Here is a 27,920-nt window from a genome sequence, read left to right on the forward strand (position 1 = left end):
TCTCCAATTTTGGTGTCATCTGCAAACTTACTAACTGTACCTCTTATGCTCACATCCAAATCATTTATGTAAATGACAAAAAGTATAGGACCCAGCAGCGATCCTTGTGGCACTCCACTGGTCACAGGCCTTCAGTCTGAAAATTAACCCTCCACCACCACCCTCTATCTTCTCCCTTTGAGCCAGTTCTGTCTCCAAATAGCTAGTTCTCCCTGTATTCCATGAGATCTAACCTTGCTAATCAGTCTCCCATGGGGAACCTTGTCGAACGCCTTACTGAAGTCCATATTGATCACATCTACTGCTCTGCCCTCATCAATCTTCTTTGTTACTTCTTCAAAATACTCAAATCAAGTTTGTGAGACGTGGTTTCCCACACACAAAACCATGTTGACTATCCCGAATCAGTCCTTGCCTTTCCAAATACATGTACGTCCTGCCCCTCAGGATTCCGTCCAACAACTTGCCCACCACCGAGGTCAGGCTCACCGGTCTATAGTTCCCTGGCTTGTCTTTACCGCCCTTCTTAAACAGTGGCACCAGGTTCGCCAACCTCCAGTCTTCCGACATCTCACCTGTGACTATCGATGATACAAATATCTCAGCAAGAGGCTCAGCAATCACTTCCCTAGCTTCCCACAGAGTATTCGGGTACACCTGATTCGGTCCTGGGGATTTATCCACGTTTAACCGTTTCAAGACATCCAGCACTTCCTCCTCTGTCATCTGGACATTTTGCAAGATGTCACCATCTAGTTCCTTACAGTCTATATCTTCCATGTCCTTTTCCACAGTAAATACTGATGCAAAATATTCATTTACCATCTCCCCCATTTTCTGTGGCTCCACACAAAAGCCGCCTTGCTGATGTTTGAGGGACCCTATTCTCTCCCTAGTTACCCTTTTGTCCTTAAAGTATTTGTAAAAACCCTCTGGATTCTCCTTAATTCTATTTGTCAAAGCTATCTCATGACCCTGTTTTGCCCTCCTGATTTCCCTCTTAAGTATACTCCTACTTTCTTTATACTCTTCTAAGGATTCACTCGATCTATCCTGTCTCTATCTGACATATGCTTCCTTCTTTTTCTAACCAAACCCTCAATTTCTTTAGTCATCCAGCATTCCCTATACCTACCAGCCTTCCCTTTCACCCTGACAGGAATATACTTTCTCTGGATTCTTGTTATCTCATTTCTGAAGGTATCCCATTTTCCAGTCGTCCCTTTACCTGCGAACATCTGCCCCCAATCAGCTTTCGAAGTTCTTGCCTAATTCCGTCAAAATTATCCTTTCTCCAATTTAGAACTTCAACTTTTAGATCTGATCTTTCCTTTTCCATCACTATTTTAAAACTAATAGAATTATGGTTGCTGGCCCCAAAGTGCTCCCCCACTGACACCTCAGTCTCCTGCCCTGCCTTATTTCCCAAGAGTAGGTCAAGTTTTGCACCTTCTCTAGTAGGTACATCCACATACTGAATCAGAAAATTTCCTTGTACACACTTAAATTCCTCTCCATCTAAACCTTTCACATTATGGAAGTCCCAGTCGATGTTTGGAAAGTTAAAATCCCCTACCATAACTACCTTATTATTCTTACAGATAGCTGAGATCTCCTTACAAATTCCTTTCTCGATTTCCCTCTGACTATTGGGGGGGTCGATAATACAATCCCAATAAGGTGATCATCCCTTTCTTATTTCTCAGTCCTACCCAAATAACTTCCCTGGATGTATTTCCGGGAATATCCCCCCCCAGCACAGCTGTAATGCTATCCCTTATCCAAAATGCCCCTGCCCCTCCTCTCTTGCCTCCCTTTCTATCCTTCCTGTAGCATTTGTATCCTGGAATACTAAGCTGCCAGTCCTGCCCATCCCTGAGTCATGTTTCTGTAATTGCTATGAAATCCTGGCAGGCAGTGCAGGGAACCCCTGTGGCCATTCCCCTCAACAATAAGTATACCGTTTTGGATACTGTTGGGGGGGATGACTTACCAGGGGAAAGCAGTGAGGCACCTGCTGCTCAGAAAGGAAGGGGGAAGAGGAGCAGAGCAATAGTCACTGGGGACTCGATAGTTAGGGGGACCGATAGGAGGTTCTGTGGGGACAAGACAGACTCACTGTTGGTGTGTTGCCTCCCAGGTGCCAGGGTTCATGATGTCTCTGATCGTGTTTTTGGGATCCTTTGGGGGGAGGGAGAGCAGCCCCAAGTCGTGATCCACATTGACACCAACGACAGAGGTCGGAAGATAGATGAGGACTTGAAGCAGACATTCAGGGAGCTAGGATGGAAGCTTAGAGCTAAGACAAACAGAGTTGTCTCTGGTTTGCTGCCCGTGCCACGTGCTAGTGAGGTGAGCAATAGGGAGAGAAAAGAGTTGATCACGTGGCTACAGGGATGGTGCAGGAGGGAGGGTTTCGGGTTTTTGGATAATTGGAGATCTTTCTGGGGTAGGTGGGACCTCTACAAGCAGGATGGTCTTCATCTAAACCAATATCCTGGGGGGGGGAATACGCTAAAGCTATTCAGTGGATTTAAACTAATACAGCATAGGGATGGGAACCAAAATTGTAGGACAGGTACAGAAGATGATGAGAGTAGGGAGTTCCCAAATCAAATATCTGACACTGTCAAGCAAGAACCTGGTTTGGAGTGTGTGTCCTTCAACGCGAGGAGCATCTAAAATAAAGTGGGTGAACTGGCAGCGTGGGTTGGTACCTGGGACTTCGATGTTGTGGCCAATACGGAGACATGGATAGAGCAGGGACAGGAATGGCTGTTGTGGATTCCGGGATTCAGATGTTTCAGTAAGAACAGAGAAGATGGTAAAAGAGGGGGAGGTGTGGCATTGTTGATCAGGGACAATATTACAGTTGTAGAAAGGATGTTTGGGGACTCGTTAACTGAAGTAGTATGGGCTGAGGTAAGAAACAGGAAAGGAGACGTCACCATGCTGGGAGAGTTCTATAGGCTTCCGAATAGTCCCAGAGACGTAGAGGAAAGGATAGCAAAGATGATTCTCGATAGGAGTGAGAGATGTAGGGTAGCTGTCATGGTGGACTTCAATTATCCAAATATTGACTGGGATCACTACAGTATGAGTACTATAGATGCATCAGTTTTTGTCCAGTGTGTGCAGGAGGGCTTCCTGACACAGTATGTAGACAGGCCTACAAGGGGCAAAGCCACTTTAGATTTAGTACTGGGTAACCAGCCTGGCCAGGTGTTAGATTTGGAAGTAGGTGAGCACTTTGGAGACAGTGATCACAATTCTGACAGGTTTACTTTACTGATGGAAAGGGATAGGTGTACTCCACCGAGCAAGAGTTACAGCTGGGGCAAGGGCAACTATGATGCAAGTAGGAAAGATTTAGGAAGCATAGAATGGGGAAGAAAACTGCAGGGGATAAGCTCATTAAAAATGTGGAGCTTATTCAAGGAAAAGCTCCTGTGTGTCCTAGATAAGTATGTACCTGTCAGGCAGGGAGGAAGATATAGAAGGAGAGAGCCTTGGTTTACTAAGGAAGTGGAATCCCTGGTCAGGAAGAAGAAGGCTTATGTTAGGACAAAATGTGAAAACTCAGGGCGCTTGAGGGTTACAAGAAAGTCTGGAAAGTCCGAAAAAGAGAGCTCAGAAGAGCCAGGAGGAGACATGAAAAGTTGTTGGCGGATAGGATCAGGGTTAACTCTAAGGCTTTCCATAGGTATGTCAGGAGAGAGAGAGATTTGGCAAACTGGATTCATACAGAGAGTGGTTGTAGATGGAAAGTATTCTGCCTGGAGGACAGTGTTGAGGGGGGTCCCGCAGGGCTGTGTGCTTGGGCCTCTACTCTTTGTAGTTTTTATAAATTACGTGGATGAGGAGGTTGAGGGATGCGTTAGTAAATTTGCCGATGACACAAAGGTTGGAGGTGTCGTCAATAGTATAGAGGGCGACTGCAGGCTGCAACGCGACATAGACAGGATGCAGAGCTGGGCTGAGAAATGGCAGATGGAGGTCAACCTGGATAAATGTGAAGTGATGCATTTTGGAAGGTCAAACTTGAATGTTGAATATAGGATTAAAGACAGGATTATTCGCAGTGTGGAGGAACAGAGGGATCTGGGTGTTCAAGTACATAGATCCCTCAAAGTTGCCACCCAAGTGGATAGGGTTGTTAAGAAAACATATGGTGTTTTGGCTTTCATTAACAGCGTCATCGAGTTTAAGAGCCGCGAGGTTTTGCTGCAGCTCTACAAGACACTGGTGAGACCACACTTGGAATATTGTGTCCAGTTCTGGTCGCCCTACTATAGGTAAGATACAGAGGCTTTGGAGGGGGTGCAAAGAAGGTTTACCAGGATGCTGCCTGGACTGGAGGGCTTGCCTTATGAAGAAAGGTTGAATAAGCTCAGACTTTTCTCTCTGGAGAGAAGGAAGAGAGGAGACCTGGTAGAGGTGTACAAAATAATGAGAGGAATCAATAGAGTCAATAGCCAGAGACCTGTCCCCAGGGCAGGATTGACTGGTATAAGGGGTCATAGTTTGAAGATATTAGGAGAAAGGTGTAAAGGAGACGTCAGAGGTAGGTTCTTTACGCAGAGAGTTGTGAATGCATGGAATGTGTTGCCAGCTGTGCTGGTGGGGGCAGAGTCATTGGGGACATTTAAGTGACTGCTGGACATGCACATGGATAGCAGTGAGTTGAGGGTTGCGTAGGTTAGATTATTTTATTTTAGATTAGGAATAATCCTTGACACAAATTTGTTGGCTGAAGGGTCTGTTCTGTGCTGTACTTTTCTATGTTGTATGAAAGCTGAAATTGCCTTCGCACTCTCTGACAGAGGTACTTGCCTGTGGCCTCTGAACAAGTCCAAACTTAGAAATGTAAGTTGCTTGTCCCACTTTTTTGATATAGTCCTCCAACCGTGGAACTGGTTATGCATCAGTCTTTGTAACGGCATTGACTTTGTGATAGTCCACACATATCCGTTGGGTACCATCTGGCTGTGGAACCATGACTATGGGTGAGCCCCAGACACTGTAACTCAGTTTGACTATGCCAGCTTGGAACATGTGCTCTATGTCCTGCTGAACCTGTGCCAACTTGAGAGGATTATGCTTATAAGGATGTTGCTTAATTGGAGCAGGATCTCCTATCTCGACATCATGCACAATTAGGTTAGTACATCCCAGTTTCTTTTCATGTATCTCCCCATTTGATAGTAATGACGCTTTCAGAGCATTTCAATTTTCCTCTGGAAGATAACTCAATAATTTATCCCCATTTTCGACAAGTTCCTCATTGTCCAATCTGATTTGAGGAATAGAACACCCTCGATGTTGCACCGACCTGTGAACTATTCTCAGTCCATCCCCCTACACTGTCCCATTATCATCCATGTGCTTATCCAAGGATTGTATAAATCTCCATAATGTGGCTGAGTTAACTACATTAGCAGGTAGGGCATTCCACACCCTTACCACTCTCTGCATAAAGAGGCTGCCTCTGACATCTGTCTTATATCTATCACCCCCTCAATTTGTAGTTATGCTCCCTCTCTGTCTGCCCTATCTAATCCTCTGATCATCTTGGTATGTCTCTATCAAATCCCCTCTTAGCCTTCTCACTCAGGAAAAGGAGAATATTATAGAGGAGGAGGATGAGGTACGAGATATTAGACTAGAAAGGATCGAGGTTAGTTACAAACAGGTGTTATCAATTCGAGAAGGAGTGAACGTAGACAAGTCCCCTGGGCCAGGTGGGATTTATCTGAGGATTCTCTGGGAAGTGAGGGAGGAGATAGCAGAGCCTTTGGCTTTGATATTTGAGTCATCATTGTCTACAGGTTTAGTACCTGAGGACTGGAATTTGCAAATGTTGTGCCCTTGTTCAAGAAGGGCAGTAGAGATGACCCAGGCAATTATACACCAGTGAGCCTTCCTTCTGTTGTAGGAAAGGTTTTGGAAAGGATTAAACGAGATAAGATTTATAATCATCTAACAAGCAACAATTTGATTTCAGACAGTCAACATGGTTTCATCAAGGGCAGGTCGTGTCTCACAAACCTCATTGAGTTTTTTGAGAAGGTGACCAAGCATGTAGATGAGGGGAGGGCAGTTGACATGGTATACATGGACTTCAGTAAGACCAAGCTGCAGGAATGAGCAGAGAAGCTGGGATTGGACCAGCCTGCGTCCAGTCTGGGATTGGACCAGCTGGGATTGGACTGAAGTGAGAGATAATTACATCAGTAGCTCACTATTTACACTTGCTGGAGAAACCATCAGAATCTATAGAGATAGCAAGAATTCAATTGTAAATGAAACATCCCGAGTTAGAGGCGAGAGGTAAGGAAAAGGCAGCAGAAAGGAAACAGTTTGAGTTGGAACTTGATAAGGTTCCACATGGTAGGCTGTTGGAGAAAATGCAGAGGCATGGAATTGAGGGTGATTTAGCAGTTTGGATTAGAAACTGGCTTTCTGAAAGAAGGCAGCAAGTGGTGGTTGATGGAAAATATTCAGCCTGGATTGCAGAGGGATCTTGGAGTCTTCAGTTGCCTACGTCTCCACTGGCTTTTCAACTAGAGTTGGCAGCACACCTACCGGTGAATCAGCTACACCATTTGCAAAGACAAAGTGTAATCCTGGAGCTGAGAGTTTGTCCAGTACTCCTACCACAAATTCCCCACTCTTCTCTGGGTTCACCAACCTCACTACATAACTGAGTGCTTTTTGACTCAGCATGAATTCCTGGCCACAGTCCCTCAGGAGAACATACCTCCTCATCCTTCAGCATCACAGACTGAGAGGATCTTGTGTTCCTTAATATTGTAACCTCCTTACCTACTGCTCCTGGCCCATGTGATTGAACTTTACCCTTGCATGTATGTTTCTAAAGTAGATCTGGCACTTCCTCCTTAACCAGCCTCTGAACATCTTGTACACCCCGAGGCAGCTGTCTAACTTCCCTTGTGCTTTTTGTTACTAGTCCAACAAAACTCTCAGCTTGCCTGGTTTTCCTACATCTGGCTTTCTCCTAGCCCACACACACTGCGATTTTGTGCAGCCCATTTTATTACAAGGAAAGCATCAGAGCTTTTTAACTTCTTTGTCCCCCTCAAAGGTTTCCTTTTTTACCCTTCTGATCTTCACTGAGACCTACCTTTGCCTTTCCATGTGAGGATTTCTCTTTACCCCAGTTTCTACCCCTCGTGATTCTGGAGGCCAAACCGGGTTTTATGGACCAGCTCAGAACCATCAGCCCCTTCAGCTGCTCACCGTGTTGTTTTAACTCTCTGCTCTTCCCCATAGTTTGTACTACATCCTGACTGAGCCTACCTTCAGCCTTTATCTCCAGCCTTTTACACTGACTTTCCGTTTTAAGTGTCAGTTTTTAAGTTCAAACACTCTCTTTTTCTATGCACTCTCTTTTCCCTCTCTTCTGCTTTTAACCGTAACTCAAACTGTTTCCTTTCTGCTGCCTTTTCCTTACCCCTTGCCTCTAACTCGGGATGCTTCATTTACAATTGAATTCTTGCTATCTCTATAGATTCTGATGGTTTTTTCCAGCAAGTGTAAATAGTGAGCTACTGCTGTAATTATCTCTCTTCCTCACAGACGCAGGCTGGTGCAATCCCAGCTTCTCTGCTCATTCCTGCAGCTTGGTCTTACTCACCTTTTACAAACCTTCCGAAGTCACTGCCTCCACTTCCAGAAAACCTTTGGTGACTGAAAGAGCCATTCCTATCCCAAGCTTTGCTACCCCACCAAACCAACACCCAGAATAAAGACACTAGCGCCTACCACTTGCTGTTTAAAATCCCACAAAGAGCCCCCAGTCTGTTACGGACTCAGCCAGACCACTCAAAACACCCTTAAGCAGGCAGCCCAGACCATAACTTTGCAATTTGTTTCAGTCAGTGCACGGTGAAAATTATCCAGAGTGAGGGAGCTAGGTTGACTGCCAGGTTTTAAAACAGACAAAAAAAAATCACAAAATCACACAATGAAACACAAAGAACAGAATAAAGAACCCCCACAAAATTCAGTCTATCCAAACCATACTTAATGATGCTGTTCCGAATATACACAACCGTCCCAATAAGCAAACCGCTCATAAAAACCAGTACAAATGGAACAAATGCTTACAGGTTGAAGTTAGAAGGGCACAGACAGACAGAGAGAGAGAACCAGTTTCCACACTGTTGAACTCCCAACTAGATCTGGACTGAAGTGCTCAGCTAGACAGCTGACCACTCCCCTTTCATTATACCGGTCACTTCTAAAACATGACCACTTTGGCCTGAAGTCTCATCTGTTCACATAGAAATAAAAGGCCTCTCAACATCCTTTTCAACTCTGTACCAAGCCAGACTAACAGGCACCAGGTACACTTTATGACCCTCTGAAAAAAACCAAGGACACAGTATCCTTGAGAAAAGAATCAGCTTTGTAACACAATGTTTGACAGGAACAGTGTAGAGGGAGCTTTACTCTGAATCTAACCCCGTGCTGTCCCTGTCCTGGATGGTGACAGTGTAGAGGGAGCTTTACTCTGAATCTAACCCCGTGCTGTCCCTGTCCTGGATGGTGACAGTGTAGACGGAACTTTACTCTGAATCTAACCCCGTGCCATCCCCGTCATGGGAGTGTTTGGCAAGATAGTGTAGAGAGAGCTTTAGAGCTGAAAATGTGTTGCTGGTTAAAGCACAGCAGGTCAGGCAGCATCCAAGGAATAGGAAATTCGACGTTTCGGGCCAGAGCCCTTCATCAGGGAGGGAGCTTTACTCTGTATCTAACCCCATGCTGTCCCTGTCCTGGGATTGTTTGATGGGGGACAGTGTAGAGGGAGCTTTACTCTGTATCTAATCCCATGCTGTCCTTGTCCTGGGAGTATTTAATGGGTTAAAAAAAATCACACAACACCAGGTTATAGTCCAACAGGTTTATTTGGAAGCACTACCTTTCGAAGTGCTGCTACTTTATAGGGTGGTTTTATAGAATAAGATCATAAGACACAGAATTTATCACAGAAGTTTACAGTGTGCTGACACTGAAATGATATATTGAAAAAGGCCTGAATTATTTGTTAAGTCTCTTACCTTTTCGAATGACCATGCTGGTTTCAGTTCTTTCATAAGTAATTTGCAGAATGTTATAAGAGTAATATTCTCAAGTGAACTTTAACAATTGATGTCATGTCAGTCCAGACAATGCATTGAATGAGTGAGCTGCTCTGTGTGAGAGTCAGTGCCACAACGTTCAGACTGATTCTCATCCAAAAAAGGGATTTACAGAATCATACATGGATTCAGGCAGTTTTTGAGCAAAATAAGATGTAATTCTCCAAGTGCAAATTCACCCCACAAACACGTGTGTGTCTGTGTGTGTGAGTGTGAGTGTAAAGGGGTATAAGTCTGTGAGAGCGTGTGAGAGTGTGAGTGTGAATATATGAGAGAGGGTTTGCGTGGTGTAAGTCTGTCTGTCATCAGTCTGAACATTGTGGCACTGACAGTCCCACACACGGCACCTCACACCTTCAATGCATTATCTGGGCTGACATGATACAATTGTTCAAGTCACTTGAGAATGTAACTTTAACAAACTTCTGCGAATTATAGTGAAAGGACTGAAACCAACATGGTCATTCGAAAAGGTGAGAGACTTAACAAGCAATCCTGGTCTTTTTCAATATATGTCAGTTACAGCGCAGTGTAAATGTTTGCTATAAATTCTGTGTCTTACAATCTTATACTCCACACCCACCTAATGAAGGAGCAGTGCTCCGAAAGCTACTGCTTCCAAATAAACCTGTTGGACTACAACCTGGTTTTGTGTGATTTTGTCAACTTTGTCCACCCCAGTCCAACATTGGCATCTCCAAATCATGTTTAATAGGGACAGTGCAGAGGGAGCTTTACTCTGTATCTAACACCATGCTGCCCCTGCCCCTGCGAGTGCCTGATGGGAGGGACAGTGTAGAGGGAGCATGACTCTGTATCTAAGAGTGTCTAAGAGTATAGGAGGACGCAGGCTCGAACATCTGTTCTCTCTGTCTCAGGAGGAGATCTCCCCAAAGTGTGGTCGTCTGGTGGTGTTCCTGTCTGGACAAGAAAATGCACACTCTGTCCGCCCAGTGACAGATGGACAGCGCTGTACCCTCACCCTCACCCTCACTGGGAGAGCCCAACATGAGCAGGAGGTCTGGACACACAGTTTTCACTTCTCTGTCTGTCTCTGTCTCTCTCTGTCTCTCTCTCTCTCTCTCTCTCTCTTCCCCTCTCTGTCCCTCTATCTCGCTCTGTCTCTTCGTCCTTGCATCACTATCTCTCTGTCCCTTTATCTCTCAGTCTCTCCCTCTCTCCCCTTGTCTGTCTGTCTCTCTCTCTGTCTGTTCCCCTTCCCCTCTGTATCCCTGTCTCTCTGTTCAACCACCCCATCTCAGTCCCTCTACCTCTCTGTCTCTCTCTCCCTCCCTCTCTAACACTCACTCTCTCACTGTCATTCTTTGTTTTTCTCTCTCTCTGTGAAGGTACAAGGCATGATAAGTAAGTTTGCGGATGAAGCAAAATTAGAAGGTATCACTGATAGGAAGATTATCAAACATTACAGAGGGATCTTGATCAGATGGGAAAGTGGGCTGGGGATTAGCAAATGCAGTTCATTACAGAGAAGTGTGAGCTGTTGCACTTTAGAAAGGCACACCTTGATAGGTCTTATACAGTAAATGGGGAGGTCCTGAGCAGTGCAATGGAACTGAGGGACCTCAGAGTACAGGTAAATGGTGAAAGTGAAAGTGGTGTCACAGGTGGATAGGGTGGTGAAGATGGCATTCAGCATGCTGCCCTTCATTGGTCAAGGCTCTGACTATGGGAGTCAGGATGACAGGTAGCAGTTGTATGAGTCATTGGTTTGGCCACACTTGGAGTATTGTGTACAGTTTTGGTCACCCTGCTACATGAAGGGCACAGTTAAACTGGAGAGTGCAAAGAAGATTTACAGGGATATTTCAGGACTAGTCGACCTGAGTTATAGGGACAGGTTGGTCCAGATAGAACTTTATTCATTGGAACGTAGGGGAATGAGGGGTGACCTTATAGTGGTGGGTAAAATCATGAGGGGCAATAGATGCGTGAATACAGATATCTTTTCCCCAGGGGTGGGGAATTGAAAACGAGAGGGCGTAGGATTAAGGGGAGAGGGGCATGATTTAAGAAGGTCCTGAGGAGTAGCTTCTTCACACTGACAGTGGTGTGTGAATGGAATCAGCTCCAGAGAAAGTGTCTGAGGCAGGTACAATAACAACATTTACAAAACATTTGGGTAAGTACATGGTTGGGAGTAGTTTAGGGGGATTTAGATTAAATGCAGGCAGTTGGAACCAGCTAACTGGGCACCATGGTCAGTATGAACTAGTTTGGGCAAAGGGCCTATTTCCAAGCCTGTATTACTCTCTGACTCTTTCTGTCTGTCTGTCTGTCTGTCTCTCTCTCTCTCTGTTGCATTCTCTCTGACAGTCTCTCTCACTGACACATTCTCTCTCTCTGTCTTTCTAACACACTCTGTCATTCTCTCTCTGATACTCTGTCTCACTCCATGACTGTCTCTCTCTCTCTCTCTCTCTCTCTCTGTCTCTTTCTGTCTCTCTAAGCGACACGGTGGCTCAGTGGTTAGCACTGCTACCAGGGAGCCAGGTTCAATCCCTACCTCAGGTGAGTGTGTGTGAGGTTTGCACATTCTGCTCGTAACTGTCTCTCTCTCTGACACTCTCTCTGATGCTTTCGTTCTCTCTCTCTCTCTCTCTCTCTCACTCTCTCTCTGGCACACTCACACTCTCTCTCTCTGACTCTCTGTGACACACTCTATCTCTGACACACACTCTCTGTCTCACTCTGTCTCACGCTCTGTCTCTCTCTCTGACACACTCTCACTCTCTGTCTCTCTGACACATTCTCTCTCTCTGACACACTGTCTCTCTCTGACACTCTTTCTCTGACACACTGTTCTCTCTGACACTCTCTGACGTACTCACACTCTCTCTGACACTCTCATTCTCTCTCTCTGACACACACTCTCCCTCTGACACACTCACTCTCTGACACACTCTCAAACTCTCTCTGACACACACTCTCTCTGACACACTCTCTCTGACACACACTCACTCTCTGACACACACCCTGACACACACTCTGACACACACAGTCTGACACTCTCTGACACACTCACTCTCTCTCTGACACACTCTCTCTCTGACACACTCACTCTGACACACTCTCAATCTGTCTCTGACACACACTCGCTCTCTGACACATTCACTCTGTGACACACTATCTCTCTCTCTCTGACATTCTCTCTGACGCTCTCTGACAGACACACACTCTCTCTGGCATACTCTTTCTGGCACACTCTTTCGCTGGCACACTCTCTCTGACACTCTCTGACACTCACTCTCTCTCTAGCACACTCTCTGACACACACTCCCTCTCTCTCTGACACACTCACTCTCTCTCTGACACACTCTCTGACACACTCTCACTCTCTCTCTCTGACACTTCTCGCTTGTCTATGACACACTCCCCACCCCTCCTCACTGTAACACAGTCTCTCTGTCTCTCTGTTAGGATCATCCCACGGTGGAGAGTTTATTGGAGTTGCTGTTCCCATCATCATCTCCCCTCGGAGAGCCTGGAGACTCGCTGGACTCTGCACACCAGGACCAGGAGAGCCCTGGGCAGTTGGGGAGAGCCCAGGAGGAGAGACCCCAAGCCCGGGAGGGGAGACAGCGCCAGCGGAGGGAGAAGCAACCCCGGTCAGCAGCGGGGAGAGAGATTCCCTTTGTCAGGGACGAGCTCTGAGTCTGGATCGGGGTGGGGGGGTGGGGGGGGGGGGTGGTAGGAGTGTGTGTGTGTGTGTGTCTGGGTCTGGTTGGGGTGTCTGTGAGTTCAGGAATGGATGAGATGGGGAGTTAGAAATTGATCAGTATATCGGACTGACATGGGGAGGGATTGTGTGTGTACGTGCTGGAAGTGCGGAGAGAGAGAGAGAGAGAGAAAGACGTTCGAGACGTGGAATAGCTAGCCACGACTGACCGGGATGTTGTCTGGGAATTTGGAGGGGGATAAGTGGAGAGAGAGAGAGAGACATATCGTCACTGAGAGAGGCATTACGTCAGGGCTGAGGAGGGAGAGCTTACTGCTGGACGTACAGGCGGTCTCTCACACACACACTCGCAATATATACGGACGGTCTCTCTCACACACTCCCAATACATACAGATGGTCTCTCACACACACTCCCAATACATACAGACGGTCTCACACACACACACACTCCCAATATATACGGACGGTCTCACACACACACTCCCAATACATACAGATGGTCTCACACACACACTCTCGAAACATACAGACGGGTTCTCACACACACGCACCCGATACATACAGACCGTCTCACACACACACTCCCAATACATACAGGTGGTTTCACACACACAAACACACTCCCAATACATACAGATGGTCTCTCACACAAACTCCCAGTATATACAGAGTGTCTCTCACGCACACACTCCCAATACATGCAGACGGTCTCTCACACACACTCCCAATACACACAGGCAATCTCACACATTGCCAATACATACAGGTGATCTCTCTCACACTTACTCCCAATATTTACAAACGGTCTCACACACACTCAATGTATACAGGCAGTCTGACACACACTCCAATTCTAAAAAGGTGGTCTCACACACACACTCCCAATACATACAGACGGTCTCTCTCACACACACATACGCAATACATACAGACGGTCTCACACACACGCTCCCAATACATTAAGACAGCCACACACACCCACACACACACACATTCCCAATACATACACATGGTCACACACACACTCCCATTACATACAGACAAACAGTCTCTGAGACACACACTTCCAATACACACAGACGGTCTCGCACACACAAACTCCCACATATACTGGCGGTCTCTCACACACACACTCCCAATACATACACATGGTCACACACACACTCCCATTACATACAGACAAACAGTCTCTCAGGCACATACTTCCAATACATACAGACGGTCTCGCACACACACACACTCCCACATATACAGGCGGTCTCTCACACACACACTCCCAATACATACAGATGGTCTCTCACACACACTCCCACATATACAGGCGATCTCTCACACACACACTCCCAATACATACACATGGTCACACACACACTCCCATTACATACAGACAAACAGTCTCTCAGGCACATACTTCCAATACATACAGACGGTCTCGCACACACACACTCCCACATATACAGACAGTCTCTCACACATACACTCCCAATACATACAGATGATCTCACACGCACGCACGCTCCCAATACATACAGACGGTCTCTCACACACACTCCCACTATATACAGACGGTCTCATACACACATACTCCCAATACATATAGATGGTCTCACACACACACTCCCAATACATACAGATGGTCTCTTACACACGCTCCCTATATATACAGATGGTCTGACACACACACTCCTGATACATACAGACGGTCTCACACACGCACACTCCCAATACATACAGATGGTCTCACACACACACACACTCCCAATACATACAGATGGTCCCTCACACACTCACTCCCAATACATACAGACGGTCTCACACACACACATTCCCAATACATACAGACGGTCTCACACACACACACACACATTCCCAGTACATACAGATGGTCTCTCACACACACACTCCCAATACATACAGGTGGCTTCACACACGCACTCCCAATACATATAGGCAGTCTCTCACACACACTCCCAATACATACAGGCGGTCTCACAGACACGCTCTCAATATTTACAGACGGTCTCACACACACACCCAATGTATACAGACAGTCTGATACACACTCCAATTATAAACAGGTGGTCTCCCAGACAGTCCCAATATATATAGACAGTCTTACACACACACTCCCAATATATACAGACCATCTCTCACACACACACACACACTCCCAATACATACAGATGGTCCCACACACACACACTCCCAATACATACAGACGGTCTCACACACACACACTCCCAATACATACAGATGGTCTCACACACACACACTCCCAATACATACAGGCGGTCTCATACACACACTCCCAATAGACACAGACGATCTCTCACACACACTTCCAATACATGCAAGTGGTCTCACACACAAGCTGCCAATACATACAGGCGGTCTCACACATACACACCCGATACGTACAGGTGGTCTCACACACAACACACACACACTCCCAATACATGCAGGCAGTCTCTCTCACACACACTCCCAATACATACAGATTGTCGCACACACTCCCAATACATACAGACAGTCTCTCACACACACTCCCAATATACAGACGGTCACACACACACACACTCCCAATCCATACAGGCGGTCTCTCATACACACACTCCTGATACGTACAGACGGTATCGCACACACACACTCCCAATACATACAGACGGTCTCACACACACACACACTCCCAATACATACAGATGTCTCACACACACACTCACAATACATACAGACGGTCTCACACACACACTCAAAATACATACAGGCAGTCTCACACACACACACTCCCAAAGCATACAGGCAATCTCACACACACACTCCCAACGCATATAGGCAGTCTCACACACACACTCCCAATACATACAGGCGGTCTCTCACACACACTTCTATTACATTCAGGTGGTCTCTCACACACACTCTCAATACATTCAGACAGTCTCTCACACACACACTCCCAATACATACAGATTGTCTCACACACACACTCCCAATACATACAGATGGTCTCTCACACACACACTGCCAATACAAACAGACCGTCTCTCATGCACACACTCCCGATACATACGGGCGGTCTCTCACACACACTACCAAGACGTACAGGTAGTCTCAAACACACATACTCCCAATACATACAGACAGTCTCACACACACACACACTCCCAATACACACAGGTTATCTCACACACACACTCCCGATACATACAGGCGGTCTCTCACACACACGCACTCCCAATATTTACAGACTGTCTCTCAGCGGCACGGTGGCACAGTGGTTAGCACTGCTGCCTCACAGCGCCAGGGACCTGGGTTCAATTCCCGCCTCAGGCGACTGACTGTGTGGAGTTTGCACGTTCTCCCCGTGTCTGCGTGGGTTTCCTCCGGGTGCTCCGGTTTCCTCCCACCGTCATAAAGATGTGCGGGTTAGGTGAATTGGCTATGCTAAATTGCCCGTAGTGTTAGGTAAGGGGTATGGGTGGGTTGCGCTTCGGCGGGTCGGTGTGGATTTGTTGGGCCGAAGGGCCTGTTTCCACACTGTAAATCTAATCTAATCTAATCTAATCACACTCCATGTATACAGGCAGTCTGACACACACTCCAATTGTAAACAGTTGGTGTCATACACACTCCCAATATATACAGACAGTCTTACACACACACTCCCAATATACACAGACCGTCTCTCACATGTGCACACTCCCAATACATACAGATGGTCTCACACACACACGCTCCCAGTACATACAGATAGTCGGTCTCACACACTTCCAATGCATACAGACAGCCTCTCACACACTCCCAATATATACAGACGGTCTCACACAGACACACACACTCCCATTACGTACATGCAGTCTCTCTCACACACACTTCCCAATATATACGGACGATCTCTCCCTCACACATTCCCAATACATACAGGAGTCTCACATACATTCCCAATACATGCAGACGGTCTCACACAGACACTCCCAATACATACAGGTGGTCTCACCCACACTCTCCCAATACATACAGACGGTCTCTCACACACACTCCCAATACATATAGTCTCTCACACACACACTCCCAATATATACAGATGGTATCACACACACTCCCAATACATACCGACGGTCTCACACACACACACTCACAATACACACAGATGGTCTCACACACACACTCCCAATACATACAGATGGTCTCTCTCTCACACACACACACACACACACACTCCCAATGCATACAGACGGTCTCACACACACACACTCCCAATACATACAGATGGTCTCTCACACACACTCCCAATACATACAGATGGTCTCTATCTCTCTCACACACACACACACACACACACTCCCAATACATACAGATGGTCTCACACACTCCCAATACATACATACGGTCACACACACACACACTCCCAATACATACAGACGGTCTGACACACACACACACTCCCAATACATACAGATGGTCTCTCACACACACACACACTCCCAATACATACAGACGGTCTCACACACACACACTCCTAATACATACAGATGGTCTCTCACACACACTCCCAATACATACAGACGGTCTCTCTCTCTCACACACACACACACTCCCAATACATACAGATGGTTTCACACACACACACTCCCAATACATACAGACGGTCTCACACACACACACTCCCAAAGCATACAGGCAATCTCACACACACACTCTCAATACATACAGACGGTGTCACACACACACACTCCCAATACATACAGGCCGTCTCACACACACACTACTAATACGTACAGACAATCTCACACATACACTACCAATGCATACAGGTGGTCTCACAAACACACTCCCTATACATACTGGCAGTTTCTCTCACACACTCCCAATTCATACAGACAGTCTCTCATGCACACACTCCCAATACATACGGGCAGTCTCTCACACATACTTCCAAAACATACAGGCAGTCTCACGCGCACACACACTACCAACATATGCAGGCGGTCTCACACATACACTACCAAGACGTGCAGGTAGTCTCAAACACACATTCTCCCAATACATACAGGCAGTCTCTCACACACACACACATTCCCAATACACACAGGTTATCTCACACACACACTCTCAATACATACAGACGGTCTCACACACACACACTCCCAATACACACAGGTTATCTCACACACACACTCCCAATACATACAGACGGTCTCACACACACACTCCCAATACATACAGATGGTCTCTCACACACACTCCCAATACATACAGATGGTCTCTCTCACACACACACACTCCCAATACATACAGACGGTGTCATGCACACACACTCCCAATGCATACAGATGTCTCACACACACACTCCCAATACATACAGGTGGTTTCACACACAGACTCCCAATAATACAGGCGGTCTCTCAGGCACACTCCCAATACATACAGGTGGTCTGACACCCTCACACTCCCAATATTTACAGACGGTCTCACACACACATTCCCAAAATATTCAGGCCATCTCTCACACACACATACTCCCAATATATACAGATGGTCATACACACACACTCTCCCAATACATTGCAGGTGGCCTCACAAACACACTCCCAGTACATACAGACAGTCGGTTTCACACACTTCTAATACATACAGACAGTCCCTCTCACACACACTCCCATTACGTACAGGTGATCTCTCTCACACTCACTCCCAATATTTACCAACGGTCTCACACTCAATGTATACAGGCAGTCTGACACGCACTCCAATTCTAAACAGGTGGTCTCACACACACACTCCCAATACATGCAAATGGTCTCTCACACACACACTCTTAATATATACAGACAGTATTACACACACACTCCCAATACATACAGACGTTCTCTCTCACACACACACACACACCCAATACATACAGACGGTCTCACACACACACACTCCCAATACATACAGACGGTCTGACACACACACACACTCCCAATACATACAGATGGTCTCTCACACACACACACACTCCCAATACATACAGACGGTCTCACACACACACACTCCTAATACATACAGATGGTCTCTCACACACACTCCCAATACATACAGACGGTCTCTCTCTCTCACACACACACACACTCCCAATACATACAGATGGTTTCACACACACACACTCCCAATACATACAGACGGTCTCACACACACACACTCCCAAAGCATACAGGCAATCTCACACACACACTCTCAATACATACAGACGGTGTCACACACACACACTCCCAATACATACAGGCCGTCTCACACACACACTACTAATACGTACAGACAATCTCACACATACACTACCAATGCATACAGGTGGTCTCACAAACACACTCCCTATACATACTGGCAGTTTCTCTCACACACTCCCAATTCATACAGACAGTCTCTCATGCACACACTCCCAATACATACGGGCAGTCTCTCACACATACTTCCAAAACATACAGGCAGTCTCACGCGCACACACACTACCAACATATGCAGGCGGTCTCACACATACACTACCAAGACGTGCAGGTAGTCTCAAACACACATTCTCCCAATACATACAGGCAGTCTCTCACACACACACACATTCCCAATACACACAGGTTATCTCACACACACACTCTCAATACATACAGACGGTCTCACACACACACACTCCCAATACACACAGGTTATCTCACACACACACTCCCAATACATACAGACGGTCTCACACACACACTCCCAATACATACAGATGGTCTCTCACACACACTCCCAATACATACAGATGGTCTCTCTCACACACACACACTCCCAATACATACAGACGGTGTCATGCACACACACTCCCAATGCATACAGATGTCTCACACACACACTCCCAATACATACAGGTGGTTTCACACACAGACTCCCAATAATACAGGCGGTCTCTCAGGCACACTCCCAATACATACAGGTGGTCTGACACCCTCACACTCCCAATATTTACAGACGGTCTCACACACACATTCCCAAAATATTCAGGCCATCTCTCACACACACATACTCCCAATATATACAGATGGTCATACACACACACTCTCCCAATACATTGCAGGTGGCCTCACAAACACACTCCCAGTACATACAGACAGTCGGTTTCACACACTTCTAATACATACAGACAGTCCCTCTCACACACACTCCCATTACGTACAGGTGATCTCTCTCACACTCACTCCCAATATTTACCAACGGTCTCACACTCAATGTATACAGGCAGTCTGACACGCACTCCAATTCTAAACAGGTGGTCTCACACACACACTCCCAATACATGCAAATGGTCTCTCACACACACACTCTTAATATATACAGACAGTATTACACACACACTCCCAATACATACAGACGTTCTCTCTCACACACACACACACACCCAATACATACAGACGGTCTCACACACACGCTCCCAATACATTAAGACACCCTCACACACACACTCCCAATTTCACTCTCTCTTTGATTCGTGCAGGTACCCTCTCATGCTCCCCATACATACAGGCAGTCTAACACATGCACACCCCATACAAATAGGCATCATATGCACCCATACATGCAGTCTCACACGTATATATATAGACATATCATGCACCCATATAGATGTGCGCACACTCACACACCTCACATGTATGCAGGTCCTCATGTATATACACACCTTAACATAACAGTCATCTCTCTCACACACACACCCGCAGTTATACACATCTACACGGAGAGGCACACCACATGTACGGAGAGATAACCTTGTGATAGTCTTGTGAATATGGTTGGAATGCTATTTAAAGTATATAGCTAAGACATTGCTGTCTTAAATATTTTATACAGCAAATATACCTTCCATTTGTAAATCCGTGTGGACTTCCTTAATTTATTTAACCCAGTATCACACTAGAAGTACTTTCCCTCATGTCAACATCAAGCAACATATGAACAGCATCAATTAGGAGAAACCATAGAATCATTCTATCATATAGGAAAGTCAGTTGACACATCGTACATGTGATGGCTATCCCAAAGAGCAATTAGGACCAGTGAAATTCTACAATGTGGAGGCAGGCCATTCAGCCCCTCTGGTCCACACCAACCCCCTGAAGAGCCATCCCTGTAATAACCTGACATTTCTCATAACCCTGCACATCCCTGATCACTATGGGCAATTTACCTATCAATTCTGATGCTGTTTATCACCTCTTTGCCCTTATCCTTTGAAAATGTTGAACGTTTTTATCATAACATCCCTACAGTGTGGAAACAGGCCATTTGACCCACACCGCCCCTCTGAAGAGTATTCCATCCAGACCCATTCCCCTACCCTATTACTCTACATGTTCCCCTGACTAACATGTTTTGATATTGAACTTTGTCATTCTGCCCACCATACCGATATTGAGCAAACAAAAAGACCCCCAGCCTTATCCCATTGAACAGGCCTTGGAAAGTGCCTGGAAACTGCAGGATTTCAAATGTCGAACCAGGCACCTTTTAAATAGGCTGGGAGCCTCCGTCTCTACTGTCCTTCAGCCAGCCATTTCCAGAATGGAAATCTCACATCATCTGTGCTCTGTTTAACAATCATTTTGAATCAACTAGAGAAGAGGTTGGTCCACTAAAGGATAAGGAATGAAGGTTGTGTTTCCAACCTGAGACAATGGGTGAGATTCTGAATGATTACTTTGCATCAGTGTTCAGTGAGGAGAGGGACATGATGAATGTTGAGATTAGAGATTGAAGTTTTATTAGTCTGGATCACGTTGGCTTAAGTAGGGGAGATGTGTTGGGTAGGCTAGAGGTTATTAAGGTGGACAAATCCCCAGGACCGATGTGATCTATCCCAGGTTGCTGAGGGAGGCGAGAGAGGAAATAGCTGTGGCCCTGACAGATATCTTTGAGGCATCCTTAAATACAAGTGAGGTGCCAGAGGACTGGAGGGTTGTTCATGTTGTCCCCCTAGAAAGGTAGTAGGAATATTCCGGGTATTACTGACTAATGAGCCTGACGTCAGTGGTGGGAAAGTTGCTGGAGAAGATACTGAGGGATACAATCTATTTATAAATGGAAAAGAATAGGCTTCTCAGTGATAGGCAACATGGTTTTGTGTGGCGGAGATCGTGCCTTACCAAATTTTTGAGGAAGTGACCAAGTTGTTAATGAAGGAAGCGCTGTTGATGTCATATACATGGACTTTAGTAAAGCGTTTGATAAGGTTCTCCATGGTAGACTATTGGAGAAAGTGAAGTCACATGGAGTGCAGGGTGTTCTAGCGAGGCGGATAAAAGAACTGACTGAGCAGCAGGAGACAGAGAGTAGTAGTTGAAGGCAGTTTCTCGAAATGGAGAAAGGTGACCAGTGGTGTTCCACAGGGGTCAGTGTTGTTTGTAATATACATAAATGACCTGGAAGAGGGCACTGTTGGTATGATCAGCAAGTTTGCAGATGACACAAAGACTGGTATCTTAGGGACTGTCAGAGAATGCAGGAGGATATAGATAGACTGGAGAGTTGGGCAGAAAAGTGGCAGATGGAGTTCAATCCAGACAAATGTGAGGTGATGCATTTTGGGAAGTCTAATTCTAGAGCAAATGAGAGTATAAATAGAAGAGCCTTGGGAAAAGCTGTTGGGCAGAGAGATCTGGGAGTGCAGGTCCATTGTACCCTGAAGGTTGCTGCACAGGTGGATAGAGTGGTCAAGAAGACATATAGTATGCTTGCTTTCATTGCACGGGGTATTGAGTATAAGAGCTGGTCAGTCATGTTAATATTGTACAAGACATTGGTTCGGTCACATTTAGAATACTATGTACAGTTCTGGGTGATACATTACCAAAAGGATGTGGACGCTTTGGAGAGGGTGCAGAGAAGGTTTACGAGGATGTTGCCTGGTATGGAGGGTGCGAGCTATGAAGAAATGTTGAGTAGGTTAGGTTTATTTTCATTAGAGAAAAGGAGATTGAGGGGGGACCTGATTGAGGTTTACAAAATCATGAAGGGTACAGACAGGGTGGATAGAGACAAGCTTTTTCCCAGGGTGAAGGATTCAATAACGAGAGGTCATGCTTTCAAGGTGAGAGGTGGAAAGTTTAATGGGGATACACGTGGCAAATACTTCACACAGAGGGTGGTGAGCAGTTGGAACGCGTTATCAGCAGAGATGGTAGAGGCAGGCAAGGTATATTCATTTAAGATGCATTTGGACAGATGATGTAGGTGAGTGGGTGGCGAGCAGAGGGATACAGATACTTAGGAATTGACCGACAGGTTTAGACAGTACATTTGGATCGGCTCAGGCTTGGAGTGCCGAAGGGCCTGTTCCTGGGCTGTAAATTTTCTGTGTTCTCTTTGTTCTTTGTAATCTCAGTCCCTATTTACTGAGATGACCTATATCAGAGAAAGACAATGTTGTTCGCTCTGCAGAGATCCCTTCAGACATTGTACACGGAACTGAAACCTCCCTGCTGTATCTGTTGCACCAATCTTTCCTCATAATAGGGTGTGTGTGTTAGTGAGTTTGCGTGTGTTTGAGTGTGTGTGTGTGTGAGAGTATGAGTGAGTGTGTGTGAGTGTGTGTTGAATTGTGTGAAGGTGTGAATGTATGTGGGTGTGTGTGTTTGAGTGTGTGTGAGTAAGAGTGTGTGCGTGAGTGCATAGGTTTGTGAGTGTGTGTTTGTATGAATGTGTGTGTGTGAATGAGTGTATGAGTGTGTTTGTCAGAGTGTGTGTGTATGTGTGTGAGTGTGAGCATGTGCGTGCGAGTGTGTATGTGTGTGACTGTGTGTGTATGTGAGAGTGTGTGATTGTGTGTCTTTGCATGTGTGAGTGTGTGTTTGAGTGTGTGTGAATGAGTGTGAGTGTGTATGAGTGTGTGCGTGTGTGAAACTGTGAATGTGTGAGTGTGTGTCTTTCAGTGTATGAGTGTGTTGTGTGTATGCGTGTGTGAGTGTGACTGCATGTGTGTGCGTATTTGAGTGTGAGCGTATGTGTGTATATGAGTGTATGAGTTTGTGTATCAGTATGCGAGTGTCTTGTGTGTGTTTCAGTGTATGAGTGTGTGTTTGAGTGTGAGTGTGTGTGAGTGTTTGTGTGTAAGTGTGTGACTGTGAGTGTGTCTATGAGTGTGTGTACAAGTGTGTGTGAGTGTATGAGTGAGTGTGTGAGTATATGAGTGTGTGAGGATGTGAAGGTGAGTGTATGTGGGTGTGAGTGTGTGTGTGTTTGTGTGTATGAGTGTGTGCGTATGAGTGGATGAGTATGTGTGTGAGTGTGTATGTGCGAGGCTGTTTGTATGAGTATGTGTGTGAATGAGTGTGTGCGTGTTTGAATGAGTGTGTGTGTGAATGTATGAGTGCGTTTGTGAGAGTGTGTGTGACTGTGTGAGAGTGTGTGTATGAGTGAGTGTTTGTGTGTGTATGTGTGCATGTGTGAGTGTGTGTGTATGAGTGTATAAGCGTACATGATTGTGTGTGCCTGAGTGTATGAGTGTGTGCATGAGTCTGTGTGCATGTGTGAGACTGTGTGTGTTTCAGTGTATGTGTGAGTGTGGCTGTGTATGAGTGTATGTGTTTGAGTGTGAGCATGTGTGTGTGTGTGAGTGTGTGATTGTGCATGTTAGTGTGTGTGTATGTGTGTTTGAGTGTGATTGTGAGTGAGTGTATGTGAGGGTGTGAAGGTGTGAGTGTATGTGGGTGTGAATGTGTGTGTATGATTGTGTGTGTGCGTATGAGTGCATGAGTATGCGTCTGAGTGTGTATGTGTGAGTGTATATGTGTGAGTGTGGGTGAATGAGTGTATGAGTGTGTGTGTGAATGATTGTATGAGTGTGTTTGTGAGAGTGTGTGTGTATGAGTGTGTGCGTGAAATTATGAGTGTGTATGAGTGTGCGAGTGTGTGTGCTCATGTATAAATGTGTGTGAGTATGAGTGTGTGAAAGTGTGCGTGTGAGTGTGTGTATATGAGTATATGTATGAAATTATGAGTGTGTGAGTATGAGTGTGTGTGAGTATGAGTATATGAGTGTGTGTGAGTATGAGTGTGTGTGTGTGAGTGTGTGCATGTATGAGTATGCGAGTGAGCGTGTGTGAATGTATGAGTGTGTGTTTGAGTGTGTGACTGTGAGAGAGTGTGAGTATGTGTGAGTGTGAGTGTGTGTGTGAATGAGTGTGTGTGGGAGAGAGTGTGTGGTATGAGTGCGTGTATGAGTGTATGAGACTGTGTGTGTGAATGAGTGTGTGGTATGAGAGTGTGTGTATATGTGCGTGAGTGTGTATGAGTGTATGTGTGAGTGTGAATGTATGAGTGTGTGTGTATGAGTGTGTGTGAGTCTGTATGTGCGTGTGTGCGTGAGTGTGTGTATGAGCGTATGAATGTGTGTGTGTATGACCGTGAGTGTGTGTGAGTGTCCATGTGTGTGTGAGTTTGTGAGAGTATATGAGTATGTGTGTGAGTCTGTGTGTGAGTGTGCGTATGAGTGTGTGTGAATCTGTGTGTGTGTGTATGAATGTGTGTGACTGTGTGTGAGAAAGTGTGTGTGACTGTGAGTATGTGTGTGAGTGTGTATGAGTCTGTGTGCGTGAGTGTGTGCTTGAGTATGAGCGTATGTGTATGTGTGTGCGAATGAATGTGCGTGTGAGTTGTGTGTGAATGTATGAGTGTGTGTGTGTGAGTGTGAGTCTGTGTTCGCGTCTGTGTGTCTGTGTGTGCGAGTGTGTGTGTGAGTCTGTATGAGTGTGTGTGAGTGTGTGTGTGGGTGTATGTATAAGAGTGGGTGTGTGCTTGTGTGAGTGTATGTGTGAGTGTGTGGGTGTGAGACTGTAAGTGTGAGTGTATCAGTGTATGAGTGTGTGTGTAAGTGTGTGTATCAGTGTATGATTTAGTGTGTGTGAGTGTGTATAACAGTGTGTGTGTGTGAGTTTGTGTGTGTGCGGGTGAGTATGAGTGTGATGTGTGTGAGTGCGTGTATGAGTGTGAGTGAGTGTGTATGAGTGGGTATGGGTGTATGAATGTGTGTGTGATTGTGTGTCTGAGTGTGCGTGTATGAGTGTATGTGAGATTAGATTAGATTAGATTTACAGTGTGGAAACAGGCCCTTCGGCCCAACAAGTCCACACCGACCCGCCGAAGCGCAACCCACCATACCCCTACATTTACCCCTTACCTAACGCTACGGGCAATTTAGCTTGGCCAATTCACCTGACCCGCACATCTTTGTGACTGTGGGAGGAAACCGGAGCACCCGGAGGAAACCCACGCAGACACGGGGAGAACGTGCAAACTCCACACAGTCAGTCGCCTGAGTCGGGAATTGAACCCGGGTCTACAGGCGCTGTGAGGCAGCAGTGCTAACCACTGTGCCACCGTGCCGCCCATAAAGTGTGTAAGTGTGAGTGTGTCTGTGAGTCTGTGTGTGTGAGAGTGTGTGTGCCGAGTGTGTGTATGAGTGTGTGTGCATGTATGAGTGTATATGTGAGTATGTGTGTGAGAGTGTGTGTATGAGTGAATGTGTGTGTGTGAATGTATGAGTGTATGTGAGTGTGTAAGTGTGAGTGTGTCTGTGAGTCTGTGTGTGTGAGAGTGTGTGTGCGAGTGTGTGTATGAGTGTGTGTGCATGTATGAGTGTATATGTGAGTATGTGTGTGAGACTGTGTGTGCATCAGTGTATGGGTGTGTGTGTATCAGTGTATGAGTGAGTGTGTGTGTGTAACTGTGTGTGAGTGTGTGTGTGAGTTTGTGTGGGTGTGAGAGTGTGTGCATGTGAGTATGAGTGTGTATGTGAATGTGAATATGAATGTATGAGTGTGTGTGAGCGTGTGTGTTTGTGAGTCTTGTGTGTGAGTGTGTGTATATGAGTGTGAGTGTATCTGTATGAGAGTGTGTGTGTATGAGAGTGTGCGTATGAGTGTGTGTGTGTGCGAGTGTTTGTGTGTGTGAGTGTATGACTGTGAATGTGTGTGTGATGTGTGTGAATGTGCAAGTGTGTGTGCGTGTGGGTGTGTATGTGAGTGAGTGTGTGAGTATGTGAGTGTGTGTGAGTGTATTTGGGTGTGAGTATGTGTACAAATGTATGAGCCTGTGTGTGAGTCTGTGTGTGTATGAGTATGAGAGTGTGTGGTATGTGTGAGTGTGTATGTGTGCATGAATGAATGTGTGTGTGAGTTGTGTGTGAATGTGTGAGTGTGTGTGTGAGTCTGTGTGTTCACATGTGAGTATCAGTGTATGAGTCTGTGTGTGCGAGTGTGTGTATGAGTGTGTGTGTGTGTTTGTATGAGTGTGTGCTTGTATGAGTGTATGTGTGTATGAATGAATGTGCGTGTGTGAGAATGTGTGTGTGAATGTATGAGTGTGTGTGTGCGAGTGTGTGTATGAATGTGTGTGTGTGTGTGTATGAGTGTGTGTGTGCGTCTTTGAGTGTATGTGTGAGTGTGTGTGTATTAGTGTATGAGTGCATGTATAAGTGTATGTGTGAGACTGTAAGTGTGTGTGTATTAGTGTATGAGTGTGTGTGCGTGCATGTATAAGTGTATGTGTGAGTGTGTGTGTGAGACTGTAAGTGTGTGTGTGTATCAGTGTATGAGTGTATGAATGTGTGTGAGTGTATGTGTATCTGTGTCCTAGTGTGGGTGAGTGTGTACGAGCGTGTGTGTGAGTGAGTGCATGAGATGAGTGTTGGTGTGTGCGTGTATGTGTGTATGAGTGATTATGTGCGTGAGTGTGTGCATGAGAGTGTCGGAGTATATGAGTGTGAGTGTGTGTACGAGACTGTATGAATATGTGTCTCTGTGTATGTGAGGTTCTCCTCGGTCTTACCTGTTTGTTGCCTCCTTATAGAAGTTTAGTAGATTTGTCAGGTATGACCTGATTCGATTCCCTACAGCATGGAAATAGCCCCTTCGGCCCAACAAGTCCACACTGACCCCATGAAGAGTAATCCATCTCCCTCTGACTAATGCACCTAAAGCTATGGGCAATTTAGTGTGGCCAATTCACCTAACCTGCATATCTTTGGAGGACCCACGCAGATACAGGGAGAATGCA

General features: G+C 45.9%; 1 protein-coding gene across 1 annotated transcript in view; it reads left to right on the forward strand.

Annotated features, from left to right (window-relative positions):
- Window positions 1-27,920, forward strand: part of LOC132825300 (prolyl 3-hydroxylase 1-like) — a 215,583-nt gene that overhangs the window by 169,497 nt on the left and 18,166 nt on the right. The window contains exons 10-11 of the mRNA XM_060840404.1: window positions 10,043-10,183; window positions 12,603-12,790. Coding sequence (XP_060696387.1) covers window positions 10,043-10,183; window positions 12,603-12,790 — 329 coding nt within the window. The remainder of the gene's footprint in view (window positions 1-10,042; window positions 10,184-12,602; window positions 12,791-27,920) is intronic.

The sequence above is a fragment of the Hemiscyllium ocellatum genome, chromosome 20, assembly GCF_020745735.1.
Source record: "Hemiscyllium ocellatum isolate sHemOce1 chromosome 20, sHemOce1.pat.X.cur, whole genome shotgun sequence".
NCBI lineage: Eukaryota > Metazoa > Chordata > Chondrichthyes > Orectolobiformes > Hemiscylliidae > Hemiscyllium > Hemiscyllium ocellatum.